Below are 16,224 nucleotides of genomic sequence, written 5' to 3' on the forward strand. Positions count from 1 at the left end.
AGTGCATAAACTGTGAACCAGAACCACTTTTCGGCTTCTTACGAATGGTACGCTTCACTTACAAAAGCCAACTCGGTTACTCTACGCGGCAGTTCATGAGGTGCCCTAAACCGCCAAATCGGGTGGGCGCCCCCTGCTGAAATAACAAGCCGCATTAAGTAGGAATAGGTTTTACCCTTTTAACTGGCACAAAAACTGACCCCTTTATTCAAGGCATCATGTTTGCAATAACCACAACACAAGCAGTCAAAATGCAAACAAAAAAGACAACTCTGATAATAATATGCACTGTCCTTGAATTTGATTGGTCCACACCCGAGACAGCTTTTCTTAGAGCCTAGTCTCCGCATTAACTTTTACACTCGCCATCACCCAGTTTATACTCCCAGAACTTGTGATAGCATGAAACACACACCAATTGTTTTAGGAGGCAGAGCCGTATACAGCTGTCCCTTGTTCAGGTCCAGGATATCAAGCCCTTCCTTTTGTATCCTCCGCTTGTGACTGCTTATTTCTCTCTATAAAACAAGTTCTCCCATTTATATAAATTTATTGAGATGTGGTTGCATTTATATGCTACGTAAATTCAAACTGTGTTGTAACTGTATGCGGATAGTTAGATTATAATCATTAGATTCCACACCAGATGTTGGCTTTTCACTGTTCTACCCTTGTACCCGGAATCTCAAATTTCTGGCTCAGTGCCCTTGCAATGCAATGGTTATTCAAAGAATATGGTGCACTGCAATTCATTAATTACATTAAATGAAAGCAATAATTAATTATTAAATTTGGTGACCAAATATGGCTTTAATGTTTGCACATAAAAACGTTTACATGAAAGGGTGATACGTTACAACCTTAAACACTTAGCCATGGAATTTTTTTAATCTAACGATGTAATTAACAACATGTTATAGGTTAAAAATACGTTTCTCATTGGGATTATGGTAAAAACACTTGGCATGGTGAAACATGCTTGTAATCCAGCACTTTGGAGGCTAGGGTTGGTGAATTACAGATGTGTGAAGCTTTCAAATTCACTGGGCTGTGAGGTGGCCTAGAAATGGGAGTACAGAATATGAATTGAATCCATCTGTGCAGAGCTTTGAATGTTATCCCTCTCTGTTCTCTGGTTTCCTCTCACTTATGAAACACTCGCGATTTGCATTGCCAAAACTTGCCACTTAAATGCAACAGGACCATCCTTAAAAATGTTAAGCCTGCTTAAGGCTTTCCTGAATAAACCAACAGCATTTTTATTCTTATAAACTGGTAAGATACTCCTGACCAAAACATAGTTTTGCTTTGTAAACACGTCTAAACGATTGTTATAAAAAAATCTACATTTTTTTAATTTACAACACGGCATTTGTTTAAAACCATTTTTTTCCCACCCACCCACCATGGGATACCAACGTGGCTTTTCAAAGTGCAGGCGTGTTGAACAAGCCGGCCACCCGTGGTTCAGGTTTCATGGTGCCAAGGACCCCAGGGCACAGTACGGTAGTGAACCAGGGTGGGGTGGTGGGAACCCAAACATCCCGACCACATCGTAACAGGCCTCCAACCCCATCAAAGCACTGCCCATTTGACCCTCCTCCTCCCAGCCAGTGGCGGCTGGCCTTTAGCGGGCCAGTGTGGCCAGGTCCCACTACTGGACATCTGTCAAAAAGAGCTTCATATCTCATCGGATTTCTCCAGGATAAAGAGATTGTCATTCTGAAAAGATAAAACAAATGTTTAAAATACTCACCTGCTCATTATTAAGATTATAAACTGCATCTGCTTCCTTCCTCCACAACCTCCCCTCCCACACGGGTTTCCGTGCACCACCAACATATTTATTATTTCCTGACTGCTCCCAACCACTGCCCTTGTCTCATTCCAACCGCTAGGGATATAAGGGGTCATCAATACTTGCCCAGAAATTCTTACGTTCATTATACACGTATTAAGTAACGCATGTAAGAATATATTATTCCCCAATCGTATAAACTATACAGGTACGGTTTGTGAAAAACCCTGCAACTGCAATGGGTTTTATATGCCGTCGCCCAAAAAATATTTTATACGTAAATCAGTTAATGACCCACAAATCGTCGAAATTTTTGAATTACGGAGCGAGTGAATGATTCCATCCCCAACAACCACCCAAACTTGACAACCCCACATCGACTTCCTTTTTATAACCTTGCCTCCAAATACTCCCCACCGCTCCACAATAAATAAAACTGGGCTTCCATATAGATACATGGCCAGTGGCGTAGCTACACGGAGCGTGCAGGCGGTGCAACTGCACTGAGGCCCAAGGATGTGAGGGCCCAGGTGTGGGGCTACAAACAGAGAGGTAATTAGACAATTTTATTCCTTACACCAGGGCCCATGCCAACGATGCAAAGCCACTGAAATCAAAATCCAACCATGCCATGCTTTTACCAAAGCCCCCGCATGCTGCCTTCAAAAAATGTCACAAGCTAATCCTCACCCGAACCACCTCAAAATCATCCTTAGCTCTACTCCTGCTGCCCCTCCTCTCCCCAAAAGCCATTCAGCTCTGGGTGTCTTGCCTGCCTCGACCTTATCAATTATCAGCAGAAACATAGGTCTGCAATTCCACTAAATTCTGCACAAACATGAGCTCCTGCCCAGCCCCCACTGGATGCAGCAGAGGCTCTACTGCTGCCCAATCCCCCCTTCGTTTCCCCTGCCTCGTATAATTTCCTCAGTTATACGTTTGATCTGCGCAGAAGCCAACAAGGTGACTTGACTGCCGAAGAATGCGACCCGATTTCAGAATGTTACGCAAGCTGCTCTGAAGATGTGTGTTTTTTAAGAGCTACTCACTAACAGCCTTTGTCCCAACAGTCCAAACAACTATAGGGGGATCATTATCTTTTGTGAGGTTTATTCCTGCTCATTTTGATTAATCACAATGTGCAGTTGCGGTTCTTACTAACGATGGACTGAACAGTAAGACCTTTTTCTTTCATTTTATTTTCATGTGACATCCAGCTATCCAAAGGCTACGCAATTATTGTCACCTTATGAAAACAGACAAGTCCACACACTCCGAAACAAAGAGAGGAATGAGATCAAAGGGAGAACAAATAACATAGAATTCATACATATGACACTTTCATATGATACCCTACACCATCAAGCTTTAAAATGGCATATTCAATGAGGTATAAACATTTCTTGGGTTGTGTGCTTTCAGATTGTGTTTTCCGGTTGTGTGTATTAGGGTTTGTGCCATATGTTATTCGGCATTGTCTAACGTTTTGGCATGATGTCCAAAATTTTCTGACATGGAATCTTCAGCAACATAATGCCGAACATCACGCAACACAACCCGTAAAACACATTGGAGAGCTATTATTACAGCTAAACAGGGCAACCAGAAAAACCTATGCAATAATAATCAGAGATATGCCAACAACTCCTGCCTGGCAGTCCCAACACCATAGAGGGGAAATAAAACATTCTATGAATCTGGTGGAAAGTAATTGGCTTCTATAAAGGGTCCCCATTGCGTTTGCATTTGCTCATTCACCCTTGGGATAGAGTAATTCACATGTCCGAGGGCATTTTTGAAGCCAAACATTAATATTTGTTTGGTCTATAAAGTTAATTTCATTCTTGAAATTTGGTAAGCCTGACCATGATACAGAACATCTTACGGAGTAGTCTGTAGTTTTTAGTAAGTGGTAGTTGGGGGTGGGTGACTTAGAAAATAGACTTCCAAGGTAGGAATAACCGATGCAGATATTATGCGGTTAAAGAATCAAATAATAGCTGAATATATTCTCATCTTTCTACGACAAAGAGCATGATCGTATGTTCGTGTGAATTTGGCCCTATATGCATTCATAAAATTTGCACAATGTGGAGAAATAGAAATTGTGAAATCCTCAATGGAGCTGATAGAATACCACGAAAAGCAGCTTTCCAGATGAGAATGCAATCTTGTACTTGGATTGCACCATGTACGATTTTATGCCCATAAATATATTGTTCAAGGGTCTGTACGGGAGACCTCTGACCCAGGAGAAGCGAGTATACCCCTTAGAATCTATCATCACCCACCAATTCACTCAACCATTCCTCTAGAGGTCTTGGAAATTATAATAAGAACAAAGATGATATCCTCATTTCTATTTTTTCCCTTAGTCCTGGAGAAAAAAAATGTGATCCTGGTCCAAAAGATCTTAGATTCCATTAATTCCAAAGTCTTTCCATAAACGGCAACATAATTGAGTTCTGAGCCTTATTGGAGGGATTTATACAGATGTATCAGGATGGCTTTTGCCTTTTGATTACATGTGCTTACCTAACGTGTACTTTGGCTTTTAGTAATGTGAGCGATATGCACTGTAAATAATTCATGCAGAAATTATGCTGGTCCTGCCAGTGGCAGAGCATGCATGCCACTCTGGCATAACAGGGTTTCTTTAATGCGCATCGCCAATCAATAATTGGGTCGGGAGGTGGGGGTGCTCAGCAACAGGAGTAGGCCGAAGGAATTAAAGGCTTAGCACATCATCCGCCTGCTTCTCTGGCTACAGTTGTGGGATTGCCCAATATTCGACGAGCAGCGTATTAACCGGCGCGAGATGCCCCAAAGAAAGCTCTCATTCCTCCAAGAATCGTTAGCTACAAGTGTTCCACATCAGTATGCCCAGGGGGTTTGTGGCAATTCACAAAGAGTACCCTGAAATAAGCATTACCATCCTAATTATATTTTTTACGCGATATGTTTTTTCTTTTTTCAATTTGTGCATTAACCAAAAATTAAGCAGTCATTTAAAACTGCCGATTACCCCACAAAACTGGCAAAATTAAATATGTTAATAGATGTATTAATATGCACTGATGGAGGTGGCAGCATGAAAAAGTGGAGGTGTATCGAGTCTTTTTTAAAGTGTATGTCCGCAACCTGGAAAAATACGTAATCAAATTACAAGCGCCTTCGATGGTACTGTAGCATTCATGGCTATGGGTCACTCAATTTGAAATGATGAAGCACAACTAAAAGTGAGTTTAATTAATGCAGCTATACTGGACTGAAACAATTAATTTATTTCGACTTTATTATTAAAATAGAGTACTCTTGTCGAGTAAAGCCTGCCGTTGTCTCAACTAGTGGTCGAGAATAATGTGCAAGTTAAACGAAACTAAAATATTTTCAAATGGAAATTTGCACAAGTAGAATTCAATATTATAAAAAATACTTTAATTCATCAAGGGCTTGATTTCTCGCAGAGTATTTTCTGGGTCGCTGGTACACTAAAGTAGGTAGGGACTAGACTTAGCTACAGCCATAGCAAGTGGTATACTGAATGTGGTGTGCCCAGTGCAGACGTATTTTCCAGGTCATTTACCTGCCTAAAATGAATCCCTGCATTCGTTTTTACAACAGAAAACATTTAAATATACAAAGGGAGTAACGTTCAAGCAAAAAAAAATCCCTAATGTCACTGTCATGAATAAACATTTGCTATAATTATGCACATTTCAGTCACGAGGAATCACGGCAGTTTGCCTTTTTTCAAATGGAATTTTGACCTGAGCAGCTCAAAATAAAGAACATTTCAGCACAATATTTTCCTTCTCATCTAAAAAAGGTCATCGTGTCACACTTGGTAAAGGTCCGAGATGGGTTAGTGTTGCTACAGGGTCACAATCCCAGAGCACGCATGGACGCATGCACACATGGGGATCCAAAGGAAGGCGGACAAGAAAATCACATGCAGACAGAAGCCCACTTTGTGACTCACTCGGCACGATGAATATGCAACAGGCCTCACAGACGCCGCCACTGCTGCTTCAATCGCAGCGCAGATTCTTTTGAATGCCAGGATTTGTTGCTTAGTTCTTTGTTTGTTTAAAAAGTGCCATTTTTAGCAATGAATCGAAATGTGCTAAAAAAAAAACACAACTGTTTCACAAGCTGTGTGAATCACATTTTGTGAAAGTTCCCATTGGTACAAATCCAGGATTGTACGTGCTTTGTGTACAACATGCTAAAATGATAAATAATGTCATCCAGGATCTTCGTAATGCCAATCTGTGAAGCATTTATTTCCCCACCTCTTCAATTAGCAACAGCCTGCTATTGTTGATTGGTGGCTTGCTGCCAGTATGTTGCCTGCATGCTCGTGGTTACACAATAAACAAGTATATTTATTTATAACTTACAAGTCTAAATATGCATTACATTTCTGCAATTCTCACCATTTAACATTTCACTGTGACATATTCCCATTACTAGATAAACATATTTTAAATTTTGTGCACACTACAAACTATATTGGGAATTATGGAGTAGATTTGTATTCATCTTTATTTATATTGTATTATAATTTAATCTGAATCATGATAGAAGACAACGAAATGTCCATTAGAAACTCTCAAAAGAAATGTGCACCACCCATTGTGAGAGAATGACCCACAGAAGGTGATATCACAGAACTGCTTCTTGAGATCCCTTTAAGTGATCACACTATGGTGCTGGAATTTTCCTGCTATAGAGTTGGAATTTTGCCAACATGACTTTAAAACTAAATTGAACTTGATGGGATTTTTTATGTGCTTGCAATTTATGGCCAGACTAAAACCATTAACTAGTTACACTTGAGAACCCGGTTTCATCACCCATGCTTGAAATAAAAATTTGAAACCCAGGATTTCAGCAGACCTGGTTTAGTACTCTGACCCCTGCACTAGCTGGCAATCGTTGTGGTACACAGGGTTTAAAAAAAAAATATATAAAGATTAGACAGAGCAATCCATTTATAGATACCCGACTGATTTCTAAAGACTCTCTTTCGTCTCAACAGGTTTTAATGAAAGCAATGGATGTATATCTTGCAGAGAAACAGAGATTTAATACACGTCGAAAGATTGGTGGAAGAAATATGGAGGCTTTAAAATGAAATGTTATCTAATATTCCTGTTATTTTCATGCAGTATCTGCAGTAAAATTTGGTCATGCCTAAGAGAACTAGCAACTGGCTTCAGAATTCAATTCATGTATCCTATAGAACACGGCTTAGTTTATAAGTACGTCACACCTGCAAGCGTATACAGCTACCGATGTTTTCCCACCGCTCAGCCAAACTGCCAACACTCGAATTTAAAAGTTGCAATAGGATCTCCGATCCAATTGGCTTTTATATGGCGCGATGGGCGGACCTCCAATACGACATTTGGTTTGCTGAACTGGTGCAACAATGTGGACGCGTATGATGAATGTGACCATAACCTCTCGCAATGGCTGGGAGCCAAGCACGCACTGCATCCTAAGAAAAAAAATAATCCCTACCAAGAAATGGAGAGATGTGTTTATTATTCGCCCGCGTACAATTTCATAAACAAATACAAATCAGCGTGACCCCGCCTACCACCCACACAAAGACCTCTTGCGTCACACGGGAGGTTGCACGCTCAAATGCAGCTTGCGTCGTGATCATGTTATCGTATAGCCATTCTAGTTTGACGAACTCATAAGCCACAGATATTCAACTGGCGGCCCATAAGCTACATCTGCAAAGGATCTCGGAGCGGCCCGCCAAGAGATATACGTAATATACAGGTTAACGATATTAAACAGAGCTACACATGAGACAGAGATGACAGAGTGTAGATAAGAGATGAGTATTATTAAGTTGAAAGGTAGTTAAACAAGTGATTGAAATTAAAGAGCTGCAGATAAGAGATGAAGGTTAGTGAGATGATAGTGAGATAAACGCGAGAGATGAGACCTGGAGACAAGAGGTACAGATTAGTGATAACCTGCATAGAATACCGCTTAGGTTTTTGCTATTGTGTTGTATAGCGCGCCCACATTTTAGGGTTGTACTGCGTGTTGTTCTGCATGATGTCCGACGTTTCGCTCCATGTGCTGGAAGCTTCTTCAGAACTGAATGCTCATGCCAAACAACACGCGGCACAACCCCAAAAACATATCGAAGAGCTATTCCTGTACTGTACAAACATCATGAAATCACGCCGTCTGGCGTAACTATGTATGTGGCCCACCAGTAAATGTCAATTTCATTGACTCACCGGAAAATATATTTAAGGAACCCTGCCATAGGCTGATCACAAAAAGTATTTTTGGGAGGGGGGTACTTTTTGTCCACCAATAATTATATTCCAATTATGCTGTCAGCATTGTCATGTGAAAAATAAATATTCCTTAAGTCTCCCAGTGAATGCACTTTGTATTGGATAATTCCCCTGGATGATGAATCATAACTCTGAAGTAACCAATGAGTTTTTTTTTTAATCCACACCAGTGGACATGCATTTCATATACCCAGCAAAATATTCATCACATGTCAGTCAAAAACAACGTTTTTTTTCACAGGGCTGCAATAAGTAAAACAAGGTGCAGAACCAAATTTCGTTCTGCATTGGATGGGTTTATATATGTTGACATTTGTGACTCGACATAGACCATTAAGTTGTTATTTTTAAAATGCTGTTTCATTAGAGGTGCATAAAACCTGGATTGGAACCCAGGTCTTCAATACTGTAATATGGGCTCGTTGTTATTAGCGCTTTGATTTGCGCCTTCAAGTCTCTTCGAGGCGCTAAACCACACGAAGTAGTATAATGTACATTCAATTGTCAAACTATTTACACAATGCAGTCACATGTCCTTTCTTTCAGTGCTATTATTATTTGTCCAATTTCAATTATGTGAAAAAATTTAAAGTGTAAGAACCATTAAGTTAAACGTCTCTCTGACAAGAATGACCACAGCCCAAGACCGTTGGCAGTGGCAGCACAGGACATATCAGGGTGGGAATGTGCAAACAAAAGCAAAAACATTAATTATTTACACGAAACATGCCTAAACTTACTGCAAACAGGATGAATAGTGCTTAAATAAAAAAAATAACCGTGCAACAAAAACAAGTCACAGATGTATGACACCGAATTTCAGCTCTTTTCATTACTAAACATATTTTGCAATTATGCATATATATTAAAAAAAAATACTTGGGAGCTGAGCTGTGACACCAATACACACACTTGGCTTACGTTCGGTAAGGTCACGGGATCTTGAACGTCCACTTCACAGGGCAGACGCTGCGCGTAGGAAGGCCCCAGCAGCGTTGACTAGTGTCAGAGAGGAAATCGAACTTTTGACTCGGCACAATGCTGGCTCAGGGCGGGGCAAGCGTCAAGCTGTCAAGAAGCAAGGACATGTGCTCAAATATTAAACGAACCCACGTTGTTCAACTCATACATTAAATATGACTACTTTGCCAACTCAACTGTTTGTGCGTGGTAAAGTTGTTTCGAAAATCAATGGGACCGATAAAAAATATATGCAATGCGCCGAATCAAGGCCCGCACCAAGCCGTGGAGAAATCCCATGAGCTGTAAAGCTCTTTTTCACAGACGTCCCAATTGTTTCACCAGACTTGGCCACGCATGTCATTTGGGGATTGGCGAAGATGCGAGTCCCAGGAGTGGCTGTGCTAGCTGTGTACCACAAATTTCAGTAAAAGACTTGCAAAAATGATGATGTTGCTGTGGTGTTAAGATTGTAAGTCCAGTGACTTATAAATAAAATCACGAAGGGACTTTCAGTCCAGAGCTCGCCAGTTAAATTCGACCTCGGCGCGCTAATTTAGGTTGCGCAAGGTTATTAAATGCCCACCTCTGTCCACCCAACAGTAGAAATGAATATACTGTACCTGTTACGTAGGTAGATATACCAGTAGATATACCTGTTACGTAGGTAGATATACCAGTATATATACCAGTTACGTAGGCAGATATACCAGTAGATATACCAGTTACGTAGGTAGATATACCAGTAGATATACCTGTTACGTAGGTAGAAATACCAGTAGATATACCAGTTACGTAGGTAGATATACCAGTAGATATACCAGTAGATATACCAATAGATATACCAGTTACGTAGGTAGATATACCAGTAGATATACCTGTTACGTAGGTAGATATACCAGTAGATATACCTGTTACGTAGGTAGATATACCAGTAGATATACCTGTTACGTAGGTAGATATACCAGTAGATATACCTGTTACGTAGGTAGATATACCATCAGATATACCTGTTACATAGGTAGATATACTAGTAGATATACCAGTAGATATACCAGTTACGTAGGTAGATATACCAGTAGATATACCTGTTACGTAGGTAGATATACCAGTAGATATACCTGTTACGTAGGTAGATATACCAGCAGATATACCTGTTACATAGGTAGATATACTAGTAGATATACCAGTAGATATACCAGTTACGTAGGTAGATATACCAGTAGATATACCAATAGATATACATGTTACGTAGGTAGATATACCAGTAGATATACCAGTTACGTAGGCAGATATACCAGTAGATATACCTGTTACGTAGGTAGATATACCTGTTACGTAGGTAGATATACCAGTAGATATACCTGTTACGTAGGCAGATATACCAGTAGATATACCTGTTACGTAGGTAGATATACCAGTAGATATACCTGTTACGTAGGTAGATATACCAGTAGATATACCTGTTACGTAGGTAGATATACCAGTAGATATACCTGTTACGTAGGTAGATATACCAGTAGATATACCAGTTACGTAGGTAGATATACCAGTTACGTAGGTAGATATACCAGTAGATATACCTGTTACGTATGTAGATATACCAGTAGATATACCTGTTACGTATATATGTAGGTAGATATACCTGTTACGTAGGTAGATATACCTGTTACGTAGGTAGATATACCAGTAGATATACCTGTTACGTAGGTAGATATACCTGTTACGTAGGTAGATATACCAGTAGATATACCTGTTACGTAGGTAGATATACCAGTAGATATACCTGTTACGTAGGTAGATATACCAGTAGATATACCTGTTACGTAGGTAGATATACCAGTAGACATACCTGTTATGTAGGTAGCTATACCAGTAGATATACCAGTTACGTAGCAAGAAAGGCAACTTCAAGAGGTTTTTTTTTTGCTGTGGTTGTTCCACCTGATGACGATTGCTTGTCGTTGCGATCGAAACGTCGTCACCTATTATTTTATCTACCTACGTTGATCTTTACCGAAAGAACCAAAGAGTATGCATTCCTGCCGTCACGAAAGCTTCAAATCAAGATCGATACACCACAGTTAGTTAACAGGAGGCGTAAAGTGTGTGTGGGTTATTCCCACCTCCTCCAAGACGTCTGGCCATCGTTGAGGACAAACATCACGCGACTGCTTTTTTAGTTTTTTGTTTTGTTTCATTTATTTTGGTATAGCCCCTGTGAGCCATTCGGCTCTTGAATCGGGTGCAACCGCAACAAACAAAAAAAAACACGAACAAGAAAAACATCTTAAAGTAACTTTGTGCATGTGCAAACAGAAAATCCAGGTAAAAAAAACATCAAATATTCCTGAAATAGCACCGACTGTAAGGTAGGTGCCGCTTTACCTTCTCACTGCGATGCAGCGGAACTTACGGAATTTTTCACCGTCAACTAAGGGGTCAGCGACGTTTCGGCCGACTGGCCTTCTTGAAGATTTTTTTTTTCGTTTTAAAACCCACAGAATACAGCATTAACGTTAACTAAGGGATTATATCACCGATTCACACGTAACTTATTACCTCTGAGACGCATGAACAGTGAGCGCGTTACATTCGCCAAATGTTAAACATTAGACTTTCTCGACATCCGTAGCAGCGACAACAGTGAAAAAAAACACTTGGCGGGAAATTATTAACCAATGGCGTCTCGCGTAGGGAAAACATCACAAGGCAACGCCCACCAAGCTCCGTGCTGTCATTGGTCGCCGTTGCCCAATAGCAACGCGGCAACGGTGGGGCGGTGTGGGTACCCCCCCTTCTCCCCCCACCCCCCCTTCTCCATCCCACCCCCCCCTTCTCCCCCCCACCCCCCCTTCTCCCCCCACCCCCCCTTCTCCCCCACCCCCCCTTCTCCCCCCACCCCCCTTCTCCCCCCACCCCCCCTTCTCCCCCCACCCCTCAACCCACAAGCAGCTTCCAACAAATTTTCTAATACTCGTTGGCTTTTTAGTTTAGTGCTTTCTAGAGCTCTTAATCCACACGTACGCGTTACTTTTTTTTTACACGCCACAGGAATTCACGTACGCAGCACAGAATTGTCGCTTAGTACAAGCATACAAACTGACAGTGTTTGCATGCTATAGGCATACATGTCAACCCCTTATCAGTGCCCTAACTTATCACAGACCAATTCCAGACCTTATTGGTCACCCCGTGCCCCTTATACATCTCCACGTTCATCCTACAAAGTCCCATCACAAGGGAGAAACACAAATATACAAAAAAAGTTGTCCCCGTATTGAAACGGCTGTACGCCGTATGGACCTGAAAACTCAACTTCCCTGAGCAATAATCCGGGAATTCGTTAGAGCAGCGGTTCCCAACATTTTCGAGTGTCCAAATATTTCGTGGACCACCACATGCTTTCTCCAAGTTATATTGAAATTGTACATTTCCTTGAGGAGGATAATTTTTTTTAATTTTCTGGCTAAAAAAAATATTGATGTTTTAGAGCACCACCCTGCAGAATTTCACCCTTTTTCAATGTTTCTTCCGTAACAATAAGTTAAAACGTCTGCAAAGAGGTCATTATGTGCAAAGTGAGAGCATAATGGTAATAAAGAAACAATAAAAGGTTTTCCAGCAGCTTCACCCTTAAATTCGACTAAGTTGCCTCGCCGTATACGTGATGTGATGGAAAACATGTAAATGCTGTTAAGTGCATGGATCGAAGATCAGAGCCAATATTATACAAGCGAAAGCAAAAAGGTTGATTTAAAGCGTGTACATGGTAAAAACTCACAAGTGGAAACTTTCGGTGCTAGTAACGGGTCGTTTCTGAGATTTAAAAGGTGTCATTGTTGGTATAGCGTTGAGATGCTGAGTGATGAAGCTGCCGATGCTGATGCAGACGGGGGTTTGTTAAGCATCCTGAAGCGCTGAGAAAATTATCTAAGAAAGCGGGTGTTTAATGTTGACGAGACGTGAGACTTTACTGCCAGAGAATGCCTGCCAGTATATTTATTTCTGAGGGAAGACAAGGCTGGGCCAGGGTTTAAAGGAGCCAAAGATCGCTTGAACGCTTCTTCTGGGGACGCAATTGCTGCGCGGTGATTTTAAGTTGAAGCCTCCTTAAGGACCTTAATGGTCAACCATTCCAAAAAGTCCCAGGGCTGATGAAGGGCCACTCCAAGACCAATGGCCCGATGATTTGACTCCGATTTTTTCTTTTTACAAACTGGTTCTCTACGTGTTTTGTTTTCCTCCTGTTGAAAGGTACAGTGACAAAAAAAATAATACAACAAAATCTCACCAACAAAAGGCGTCGCCCAATCCTAGACAATGCCCCATGGCACCCCAGTCAATTTAGACTACCTGTCTGAACAGTCTGATCATGTGAGGGTCGAGGTACTTCACTGAAAACACAACGGCCTTGATTCGCCCCATGGATCACCGAGGCGTCGTCGCCACCTTCAAAGGCGCAGTGGCTGAGGAATACTTTTCGCCCACTGATGGGGAAGGATAAGCCTACACAAGTAGGGAGTCCTGGCGAAACGACGACACTACCAACACCGTGGACAAACAACATCGCCGGGTGGCGGGACGAACTGAAATCGGCGCTGTGTAAGGCGATATGGCCCGAGTGTGTTCACCATTGTCATGGCCTTCCCACAAACAGAAACCAATCCGCAAACTCAACCAAACATTGTGACCCTCGCAAATGACGAGGGGTTTTGCAGGCGTCGTAGAAGCTGATGTGGATGAGGTGCTGCAGTTCCATGGAGAGCACTTGTTCGAATGAGGGGAAACTATGAAAAAATAAGAATAGATACTCTTTGGTTATTTCGGTAAAGTCACGTAGGTATAAAATAAAATGAATCACGACGTTTCGAGCGCAACACAAGCGTCCATCATCAGGTGGGAAAGCATTATGTTAATGTGTAGCCACTTCCGTGCCCTCTAATGTCTCACATTAACATCATGCTAATCTCTCACATTAACATAGCCACTTCCGCGCCCTCGTCCAGGAGGCCGCTCTCCTATTTTACAGTTACATGCTAATTACTCACATTAACATCACTAGCCCCGACAACTTCTTCATGACCCTTGAGCTACACTGATTTCAAACCTTTTAAAACCGTCTGCCTCAGCAGCAGACCATCGCTTTCCCACCTGATGATGGACGCTTGTGTTGCGCACGAAACGTCTATTTTATACCTACGTGACTTTACCGAAAGAACCAAAGAGTATGGATTCCTGCAGTCACGAAAGCTTCAAATCAAGATTAAAGAAGAATAGGTTTGACCCTTTCTGGCAATATAATGGGAGGTGATGAGACGTTCAAACGTCAAATAGAAACATTTCGCAAGGAATCATGTCTGCATTAACCACACGTACTTGTGGTGAACATGCAAACAAAAACATGGTCTGATCATATATTGCATTGTCTTTAAAATGGATTGGTCTACACCAGAGGCAGCCTTCTTAAGGGCCTTGTCTCACCAGTGTCAGACCAGAGAACAACGCCAAAAGGCAGGTCTATGTAAACTTGATTCCTTGCAAAAGTTATCTGTTTGGTGCTTGAACATTTGACACCTGTTTTATTGCAAGAAAGGACAAAACCTATTCTTATTTTTCATACTTTGAAACTGGCAAAAAAAGAGGTCCTATGATATAGGAGGAACTAACTGGTGGTGTGGCTGTAAACAATAGCGATGCGGCAGGAGGAAAGGAGGGTGAGGAAGCGCCATTCATCCCACTCATGTTTTGAGGGCAGGTTTGCAAATCTTTACAAATCCACTGCACAAACCGCTTCACACGGTGATCACAATTCTTGGTACCAGTTTTTTTTCGAGACTTATTTTGAGTATGCTCAACTTCTTTCGCACCATACGTAGCCAACCGTGCTAATCGGAGGTGCGGCGGTAGGACACCAATGTTATCATAAATGTTCTATCTAATAGTGCTTTAAAATGGTCTGCTGCATTCTTAAGTGTGGATTTTATTACGTCTTGAAGGGATACATCTCCAATTATATCACGAAAGTCAATCGGGACATTGGATTCGCGATACAAAATTTCACTTCACGGACTTTTTAGAAAAGTCGCTGTTCCGTATATCGAGATCCTAGTAGCAAAAGTAGCTACACATGCTACGGGCCCCGCACTTTCAAGGGCACCGCGCTAAATGCTTTCAAGCTGTCAATTCCGGTTCAGTTACTCTGCACTTGCTCTATTACTATAGTACTATACTGACTTCAACTTTTATGTACGACTGGGTGTTTAAGGTTAGCGATTTGTCGTATTATCTGGCTGTATAGCAAATGAAAAAATACAATTACTTTACTATGCAAGCAAAAAATGTACGTGTTTTAATATATTTTTTATTTAGGGCACCTTTATAACATATGCTACAAGCCCCGCACTAGCTTAATCCGACACTGGATGTACGTATATAGATGTATCTCTATCAGTGAGATGATAAAAACAAATGATCGAGCGTGTTTTCTATGGTGAAGGACAATGGTGTGAAGTGTGAATCGTAACTGTTTCGGATCACAGTGACGGCTAATGGTGAATGTGTAGCTTGTTTCGTCTTATTTAAGACTTCTCAGCTCAAGTGGTGCCCTCCAGCCAGCCCAATGCCAGATGCCGTGTTGCTCTTTGTCAACCCGCGAAACGAACCTACATTGACGAATTGTCGATACAACCGGTACATTTGGACTTTGCCATTAAGACACAAACCCCCAAAGGGTTGCTCCACACTCTTACATAACAGACACAACGGTGTAGTGATGACGTATCATTATAACCAAGTCGTGCGTGTGTGTGCCAGGCATGGTTAAACGTTTAACAGAATTTGTATTGAGGAGCAAGAGAGAAAAGCGCGACTTTTATTTTTATTTAACCCAAGTTTTAGCCCTTTAACAACTTAACAATCTCACAATAGCATCCTGGACCCGGGTCTGGGCTTCCCGGCGTACAGATTTCGCACTATATACGCGCCTGGAATGATATATCCCATCGTTTGCATAAGGGGCCGTCCATAAATGACGTCACGCACCTAGGGGGGGGGGGTCAGACATTTGTGACGATGTGACGAGGGGGGGGGGTTTGAGAAATGTGACGTCACATAAAAATGCGCAACTTT

The 16,224-nt window shown here is 41.5% G+C and overlaps 1 protein-coding gene across 19 annotated transcripts in view; it reads right to left on the reverse strand.

The window, feature by feature from the left end:
- ZSWIM7 (zinc finger SWIM-type containing 7) overlaps positions 1–11,809 on the reverse strand; it is a 41,114-nt gene extending 29,305 nt beyond the window's left edge. The window contains exons 1-3 of one of the 19 annotated variants that reach the window (XM_032967776.2): positions 11,482–11,809; positions 9,055–9,201; positions 7,850–7,931 (exon numbers count right to left, since the gene is read on the reverse strand). In XM_032967776.2, the coding sequence (XP_032823667.1) occupies positions 7,850–7,881 (32 nt within the window). In that variant the 5' untranslated portion in view covers positions 7,882–7,931; positions 9,055–9,201; positions 11,482–11,809. The remainder of the gene's footprint in view (positions 1–7,849; positions 7,932–9,054; positions 9,202–11,481) is intronic. The other 18 variants (XM_076072604.1, XM_032967768.2, XM_032967767.2 and 15 more) reach the window with 18 other exon arrangements.
- Positions 11,810–16,224: the final 4,415 nt, after the last annotated feature.

Source organism: Petromyzon marinus, chromosome 38 (genome assembly GCF_048934315.1).
Source record: "Petromyzon marinus isolate PM22_M1 ecotype Great Lakes invasive population chromosome 38, UKy_Petmar_22M1.pri1.0, whole genome shotgun sequence".
In the NCBI taxonomy this organism is placed as follows: domain Eukaryota; kingdom Metazoa; phylum Chordata; class Hyperoartia; order Petromyzontiformes; family Petromyzontidae; genus Petromyzon; species Petromyzon marinus.